At 42.1% G+C, this 8,546-nt stretch overlaps 1 protein-coding gene across 1 annotated transcript; it reads right to left on the bottom strand.

Moving 5' to 3' along the window:
- Nucleotides 1–4,535: 4,535 nt before the first annotated feature.
- Nucleotides 4,536–7,791, bottom strand: LOC131176984 (heat stress transcription factor A-5-like). Its single transcript, XM_058141995.1, has 2 exons — nt 7,359–7,791; nt 4,536–6,028 (listed from the first exon to the last, which is right to left on the bottom strand). Exons 1-2 carry the CDS (start codon nt 7,599–7,601, stop codon nt 4,793–4,795), a joined length of 1,479 nt encoding a protein of 492 aa, XP_057997978.1. The 5' UTR covers nt 7,602–7,791; the 3' UTR covers nt 4,536–4,792.
- Nucleotides 7,792–8,546: the final 755 nt, after the last annotated feature.

The raw sequence follows: 8,546 nt of genomic DNA, 5'->3' as shown, positions 1-8,546 counted from the left end.
GAGCCTACTTATTTGGTGGCTTTGAAACATGATGAGGAGCCGCCAAAGCCTATCTTACCAAAGGAGATTGAAGCTGTCTTGGATGAATTCCATGATGTTATGCCACAGGAGTTGCCAAGAAGACTTCCTCCAAAAAGGGAAGTTGATCACCATATCGAACTAGAGCCTGGAGCTAAACCCCCTTCGGGTGTTCCTTATCGAATGGCTCCACCTGAGCTAGAGGAGCTGAGAAAGCAATTAAGGGAGCTTCTTGATGCAGGCTTTATTCAACCTTCAAAAGCTCCATATGGTGCGCCGGTTCTCTTTCAGAAGAAGAAGGATGGTTCTCTTCGGATGTGCATTGATTACCGAGCCTTGAATAAGGTAACGGTAAAGAACAAATATCCCATCCCACTTATTGCTGATCTGTTTGATCGACTGGGGGAGGCACGATGGTTCTCTAAATTGGATCTTCGGTCGGGTTATTATCAAGTCAGAATTGCTGAAGGAGATGAACCGAAGACCACTTGCGTCACTAGGTATGGTTCTTATGAATTCTTGGTGATGCCTTTTGGTTTAACTAATGCACCTGCTACTTTCTGTACTTTGATGAATAAGGTCTTCCATGAGTTCTTGGATCGTTTTGTTGTGGTTTATCTTGATGATATAGTAGTGTATAGCAAGACGCTCCAGGAGCATATGGAGCATTTGAGACAGGTATTTCAGGTGCTTCGGGAGAACCAGCTGTATGTCAAAAAGGAGAAGTGCACATTTGCTCAGCAGGAGGTGCCTTTCCTTGGTCATATTATCGGGCATGGCAGGATTCGCATGGATGAATCTAAAGTGAAGGCCATTGCTGAATGGGAGCCTCCTAAAAAGGTACCCGAATTGCGGTCTTTCCTTGGTTTGGCTAACTATTACCGCAGGTTCATCAAGGGTTATTCCTCCATTGCAACACCCTTGACGGATCTTCTGAAGAAGGAGAGGCCTTGGGATTGGGATTCTCGGTGTCAAAAGGCCTTTGATGCTTTGAAGAAGGCCATTATGGAGGAGCCAGTTCTTGCACTTCCGGATCACTCTAAGGAGTTTGAAGTGCACACCGACGCATCTGATTTTGCTATAGGGGGAGTTCTCATGCAGGAAAGACACCCCATCGCTTATGAAAGCCGCAAGTTGAATGAGACAGAGCGGCGTTATACGGTGCAGGAGAAGGAGATGACTGCAGTGGTCCATTGCCTGAGGACATGGAGGCATTATCTGTTGGGGTCTAAGTTCGTGGTGAAGACAGATAATGTGGCCACCAGTTACTTCTTGACTCAGAAGAAGTTGTCTCCTAAGCAGGCCCGATGGCAGGTTTTCTTGGCAGATTTTGACTTCACCATGGAGTACAAGCCAGGGCGTGCTAATCTTGTGGCTGATGCTTTGAGCCGCAAAGCAGAGTTGGCAGCCACATCCCAGCCTAATCTAGCACTTCTTGATCGCATCAGAGAGGGGATGCAGCAAGACCCTCAAGCTAAATGTCTCATGGAGATGATCAGCCAGGGGAAGACTAGGAGATTCTGGCTTGATGGTGGTCTGATACGCACCAAGAGAGGGAGTGTGTACATCCCTAAATGGGGAAGCTTGAGGAGGGAGGTCTTGAAGGAGTGCCATGATTCTTTATGGGCTGGACATCCTGGTGCTAGGCGCACTATGGCACTAGTGGAACGTGCCTACTATTGGCCACGGATGGTGGATGACATAGAGCTGTATGTGAAGACTTGTCTTGTCTGCCAGCAGGACAAGGGAGAGCAGCGGAAGCCTGGAGGGTTGCTTGAACCATTGCCCACTCCAGAGAGGCCATGGGAGAGTGTGTCTATGGACTTCATTATTGGCCTACCTACTGTGGAAGGGTGCGGCAATATCATGGTGATTGTTGATCGGTTCAGCAAATACGGAGTCTTTGTCCCAGTACCGAAGAGGTTTGATGCAAGGGACGCAGCCAGGCTATTCTTCAAGCATGTGGTCAAGTACTGGGGAGTGCCTTGCTCTATAGTCAGTGATCGAGACACCAGGTTTGTTGGGAGATTCTGGACTGAACTCTTTAAAATGCTTGGCACTGAGCTCCAGTTTTCTACTAGCTTCCATCCGCAGACTGATGGCCAGACAGAGAGGATTAATGCGCTGTTGGAGCTATATTTGAGGCATTATGTGACAGCTAACCAGCGGAACTGGGTTGAATTGCTGGATGCAGCGCAGTTCTCTTATAATTTGCAGAGGAGTGAAGCCACGGGAGCTACACCATTTGAGTTAGCCACTGGACAGCAGCCATTGGCTCCCCACACTATTGGGACGCCTTATCAAGGTAAGAGTCCAGGAGCCTTCAGATTTGCTAAGGGCTGGAAGGAGAAACTTGACGAGGCACGGGCATCTCTGGCTAAAGCAGCAAAGAAAATGAAGAAATGGGCTGATGTGAAGAGGCGGCATGTGGAGTTCCAAGAGGGAGATCTTGTGATGGTCAAGATCATTGCTCACACGGTTCGCAACTATCACAAGGTGCATAAGGGCTTGCTTCGCAAGTATGAGGGACCATTCCCTATTGAAAAGAGGGTTGGCAAGCAGGCCTATAGAGTAAAGCTGCCTGCTCACTTGGAGGTGCATCCAGTATTCCACGTGAGTCTGCTAAAGCCCTACCATCCTGATGAGGAGGACCCGAGCCGCAACCAGTCAAAGAGGGCCCCTACAGCAGTCACTACCACCTTTGAGCGGGACGTTGAGGAGATACTTGCTCATAGGGAGGTACCGCAGAGAGGCATTCATCCTGGGTATAAGGAGTATTTAGTGAAGTGGAAAGATGCCTCAGATGATGAAGCTAGCTGGGAGCATGAGCTGTCCCTTTGGCAACATGAAGACAAGGTGCTAGCTTACTGGCAAGACGCGACGAGGGCGTCGCGGGGATGAGTGGGGGAGAATGTGACACCCTCACAGTTGAGCTCCCAAAAGTCCAATTTTTTTCCGCGAGGTTATCCGTAGAGTGAGGTTCGACGGGTGTAAATCCTTGTGGGGCAAGAGGGAGGTACGTGTTGATGGCAGGCAACACGGGCGGAAATGGAATTTTTAGCCAAACAGGCCCTCACGGCGAAATGGGAGCAACTGGGTGCTGTTGGAGCAAATGAGGTTAAGTCTGCGAGCCAGGGCCCAAAATGAGGTTCACTGCGGGCATCGGGCGTGCTGGGCCGAGGGGCGCCCCAAAACGAGGTTCAAATGGCCTAGCGCGGGCCCGAAGGCCAATCGGGCGTGTGGGAGCAACCTGCGGGCGAGACAGGCCCAAAACGAGGTTCAGCGTGCGAGGCGCGGGCCCGAGGCCCAGACGGGCGCGCGGGAACAGCAGGCAGACAGCGCGCGCGGAAACGAGGTTCAACTGGCGAGCGGGAAAGCCAGGCGCGCGCGGGACGAGGTTCAAATCTGCGCGGGAGCTGCTGGGCGCCAGCGCGCCGAAACGAGGTTCAAATCGGCGAGGCGCGCGCGCGGGACAGGCGAGGCGCGCGGACGAAACGAGGTTCTAGAAGCGCCTGGAAGACGCGGAGCGCGCGCGGGCTGCCAGCCCGCCCAAACGAGGTTCACCCGCGCTGGCAGCCCGCCAAAACGAGGTTCACCCGCCAGAATTCTGCAGCCCGCCGAATTTCGAATTTTGCCCGCCAAGGAGAGTTCCAACTCGTCCAAAGCACTATAAATAGAGGTCCCAAGGCTCATTTTCATGCATAGAGAGTTCCACAAAGCTCCTTGTACACTTAGCCATTTTCTAGCTTGCTTGTGAGGTTTTTAGGCTTGTAAAGCTACTCTTGAGTTATAAAATTACTTCCCTTTTGCCAAATACTCCCAAGTGTGTTTTCTACTTTATTTTCACTTTCTCACCATCTTTTACACTTATCACCCATCTTAGTCTATCTTGTATAGACTACTTGAGTTGAGAGGCTGACTTAGTCTTGCCAAGTGACTAAGTGCCGCACGGTTTAAGCCCAGTTTGAGGTGAGCAAACACTTACTCCGTGACATACCCAAGGGGCATAGCACATATGGCAAGCCAATTTGCAAACAAATATCAGAATTCAGGAGGAAACTAGTTCTCAGTGATACCCTAGGGGTACTGCAAATATGGCGAGCCAATTTGCAAACAAATCAACTTTCTAGTGAATGTGTGTTACATTTCAGTATTACACTGTCAATTTCAGTGCACAGAGTCTCTAGATTCTTGGAAAGCTTGATGAGGATTGTGAAGGGATTGTAGGTGATCTAAAGTCTTTAGTCTTTACTGCAGGAAGGCTATATGCCTCCACCCAAAATTTCCTGACTGAATGATGGTGAAGAACATAATTCAGATTTAACTTGCTCAGTCTGCATGCATATCTAAAAACATCCTCATCATAATGATAATGTCCCTGTGGACGACAGGTCAAGAAGATAAAGATATGCATCAAGCAAGAAAAAGAATGATAATGCTGGTGAACAATCAGGTTAAGTGAAGCAAAGCTAACACCCAACTAAGAAAGCAGAAGAAACAGCCATTGCCCACCATCATCAATGAAAATCTATGTCATATCCACACTAATATAAATGTAATAATTGTAGAACATTGGCACTTGGGTCTGATATAAACAATAATAACAACCACCAGGAACAGTAGCATTTCAACACTATCTCATTTAAATTAAACGGATGGTTTACATCTAGTTATACCATATATCTTTATCACATATAGTGAACATCCAAATCATTGAAAGCTCTTGAAGAAAACTTTACAAACCTGTCACTGGCCTTTACAACAATAATAGTGCTCAAAGAGAGAGATGCTCCATATTTTTAACATTTCTCACCACTCCATGGCTAGACCTTCTGTCTTCCTGCTCATCATATGGATTTGCCCTATAATTAGAATTTGCCTCTTCGTATTCAGAAGAGCCTGGTCTTTCAGTTAGGAACTGTTCCCAAAATACATCATTTACTCGAGCTGGAGCAGCAGAAGGCCCTTGATTGCTATTTGGGGCTTCCTTCGATGAGGATAAAGTTGTATCTCCATCACCTGCATTCATGTCCTCTGAGATAACCATCATATCAGATTCTTTACCATTGTCATTAAACTGTGACTCTGAAGGTTTGCACATTTCCTGACGTAGTTGAGGCATCCTAGATGGATAGGGATTCCTATTGACTTGAAGTGGAGAAGATGCCAGAGTTAGATTTAGATGGAAGGAAATATGGCCATCAACTTCTTCATTAGAAGTCAAATTCTGCTGCAGCAAATGCAGTCCTGGGGTTTCATTTACAGTCACTTTTTTGGGGAAAGATGGATCCACCTTATATGCATAAGATGTCCCAGTATCTGCAAGTTCAAGTGTTTCAGCCGCAAATAGTAGACAAGATGTTCTAGGTGGTGCATCTTTTAGGTCTCCTTCAGATATTTTCCTCTGTGGACTTCCCCCATCTTCAATGGAACTCTGTGTGCTATTTGAGACCAAATTAATATCTGATACAGCTGGTGACAATTCCAGTCTCAGCTTATTTGAGAAGTCTTGATTGATAACATTCCCAAACTCGGGTCTAGAACAGCTGTGATTGTCCACAAAACTATTTTCTGCAATCAACTTTGAGTGATCAACTTGAGGCAGTCGTCTTTTCTTATTATATGCAGAAAAATCCATGGAATCTATTTTTCGAGCAAGATGTTCAATAAAGGCAGGGTTCTGAACTGCCTTCTTTAAGCAAATCAACAATTTTTCCTGCCTCTGCTCCATACTATCCATCCGCTGAGTCAGATCTTCCAACTGAAGCTTTTCAACTGACCGCTGCTGCTTGCTTCCTGCAACACTTGCCTCAAGTGAGGCCTTGTCTCGTGCAAGCCTATCTATTTCTTCCTCAAGTGCTGCCCTTTCAGGATCCCCCGAAGAACCCTGAGGGTGACTATGACTGTGAATTGGTTTCCTTCGATGGATATTTTTGAGAAGATGCTTTTGATCTTTCACAAAGTCTTCATTGGCAAATTCCCACCTCTCAGGATCAATCTTTCTGAATCCCTGTCATCAAATTACAGCAAGTGCTGAGACACATAATTTGAGCCAATTACAGAATAGAAAACGGGTCCCCCCCATAACATTTTGAGGAGAAAGAGATGAATGGGCTACAGCATGGAGAGAGAAAAGCAAGATGATATGATGAATTCCAGCACCACCACCAGAAGGGAAAAAAAGGAGAAAAAGAAAGGATGGCAAGAAACTTACAGAATATCAACATGTCTAGAAATAAATTTAACCATTCAGATAACAGCTTTGATAAAAGGGTAATTTTCCTCAACAAACAAAAAATGCAAGGTTAAATTATTTAAATCACAGAATTGCAAACAAGTAGTAATCATTTGATGCAATACAAACAGTACAATAAGTTTTTAAGAAAGCAACGAGTCACAAGAAGAAACTTAAAATTCAAGGTAAAAGGAATATCCAAGACAAAAACAATAAGTAAATGAATTCTTCACCAAGATCAAAGAACATGAATCTAGCATTCCATCATAGGTCCAACTAAACTTGAGGAAAAGATGATAGATGTAGTTTGTCTTTGAATGTAAAGGCTCTTCTATCATGCCTGAAATAACAAGAAGCACAAATGTTGACATTTACTTAAATAATAAATGTTTTAAGTTGATCCCCATCATGTGTGCATTTGCTTGGTATTATAACAATTATATCCATCTAATTACTGTTCAAAAGCAAATACACTTGTAATTAGTCTTTATCTTGTCACTAAGACTCACCATGGTAAACCATGGTTTCATATTAAATAGTATGATTATACTATTTGTTTCTTTATATTGTTGGTGATTCTGGATTTAAATGATGATTTTATAATTATCAATTTACCTTCAAACCACCAAATCGGCAGTTTGAGATGATTTTAAATTTTTATATTCCCATTTTATACAATAACCATTTATATATTTAAAACAGGGTAGTTTAGTAATTTTCATATAATTTAAATGTTATTAAACCATATACTATAGCATTCGAGACATGTTAACAATAAAAACTATACTGAGACAATACATTAATAAACCACACTAAAATGTCAAGTTTTCCAAGTATATCAAATTCTTTTATTTTTAGTTCTCCTATGCTAAATTTAAGCTTTGAGGATATGATGGTTAACACTAAGGATTAACAACTTACTTCACCATATCTCGAATTAGAGAACACTACAAAATCATAATCAGCCATTGAACTGTCTCACTTCCATCAATAAAAGGAAAAAAAGAAAAAAATTTGCAAGCACCAAAAACAAGGTTCAAACATAAAATAATACCGCTAATCACAAAATACCAATAACAAATATATTTAAAAAAAAAACACTCACATATGTATTTAATTGCCTGATGAAGCTGGAGAAATTGTTGTGCTTGAAGTAAGTAGGAAGGAGGAGTCGAGCGAATTCTGGAGGATTCCATACCACGAAGCTGCTCTTGTTCGAGCTCCACGACACGATCTCATCCGTCGACGAGTCATCCACCATATCGTACGTCTTCAATAAGAACGGTGCCGGTCCTCCGCCTCCTCCGCCCACCACGGCGGAGGAGGCTGAGCTTGGGGCCACTTCCATTTGGCTCTCTCTGACTTTGGAATTAATAATTTTGCGATTAGAGATAGGATAATCGAGGGATTAATAGAATTGGAGGTATGTGGATCCAATTGAGAACAAACCCTAGCTCAGCTTTGGAGGGAAAATAGGGAGATGATCGAGAAGGGAGACAGACAATTGAAGGAAAATTCGGACATTAGCTGAATGTTAGAATGAACATGTTCGACCGTACGGTTTGTCAAGTCTTTATGCCACGTCAGTTATTCAGTTTCTATAACTATTTTCTGGGATTTTATTTTTAATTTTATTTCATATTTCTCAAAAAAAAAAAGAAACTATTTCTGAAATTGTCGAATTCTTTCTATATTTTTTTTTCAATTTATAAAATTGAATAAATGAATATTTTTATGTTGAATTTCTAAATTTATATAGATTTTCTTTTGAATAAATTATTTATAAAATATGTTTAATTATTATTTATTTTAAAATAAAAGTTTTCTAAATTAAAAATAAATAATTTCTTTTATTTCAAACATTAAAATTTATAAAAATAATTAAATTAAATTAAATTAAATTTTTACAAAATTGAGAAAGTTTAATTTTAAATTATTTACAAAGAAAAAATTCAACTAAATTTTTACATAATCATACTTAATTTTTATTTTTTTAAATAATTTTTTTAACTAAAAAAAATTCAACTCTTTCATTTCAAATTAATAATTGACAAAAAGAAATCAATTCCTTCTTAAAAAAAAAACATATCAGGATTTCTCACGTTTCAAGTATTTTGTTTTAGGAGGGAAAAACAGATGTATGCTCCTTTAGGTGCTGAGTAGATGTCACAAATGCAGTTTTCTGCACATTTAACTCAACTCAACTCAATTAAGCTTTTATCCTAAAAATTTGGGGTCGGCTATATGGATTCACTTTCTCCACTCTAAATGATTTTAAGTTAAATCCTTACAA

The sequence above is a fragment of the Hevea brasiliensis genome, unplaced genomic scaffold (genome assembly GCF_030052815.1).
Source record: "Hevea brasiliensis isolate MT/VB/25A 57/8 unplaced genomic scaffold, ASM3005281v1 Scaf300, whole genome shotgun sequence".
In the NCBI taxonomy this organism is placed as follows: domain Eukaryota; kingdom Viridiplantae; phylum Streptophyta; class Magnoliopsida; order Malpighiales; family Euphorbiaceae; genus Hevea; species Hevea brasiliensis.
This window is presented reverse-complemented; position numbering and strand designations above follow the sequence as displayed.

What these genes read in the sequence shown, in the direction of transcription:
- LOC131176984 (XM_058141995.1), bottom strand. Translation starts at nt 7,601, where the DNA reads ATGGAAGTGGCCCCAAGCTCAGCCTCCTCCGCCGTGGTGGGCGGAGGA. An exon ending in TCAGGCAATTAAATACATAT is followed by an intron (nt 6,029 to 7,358) that starts GTGAGTGTTTTT and finishes ATTTGATGACAG; the next exon opens with GGATTCAGAAAGATTGATCC.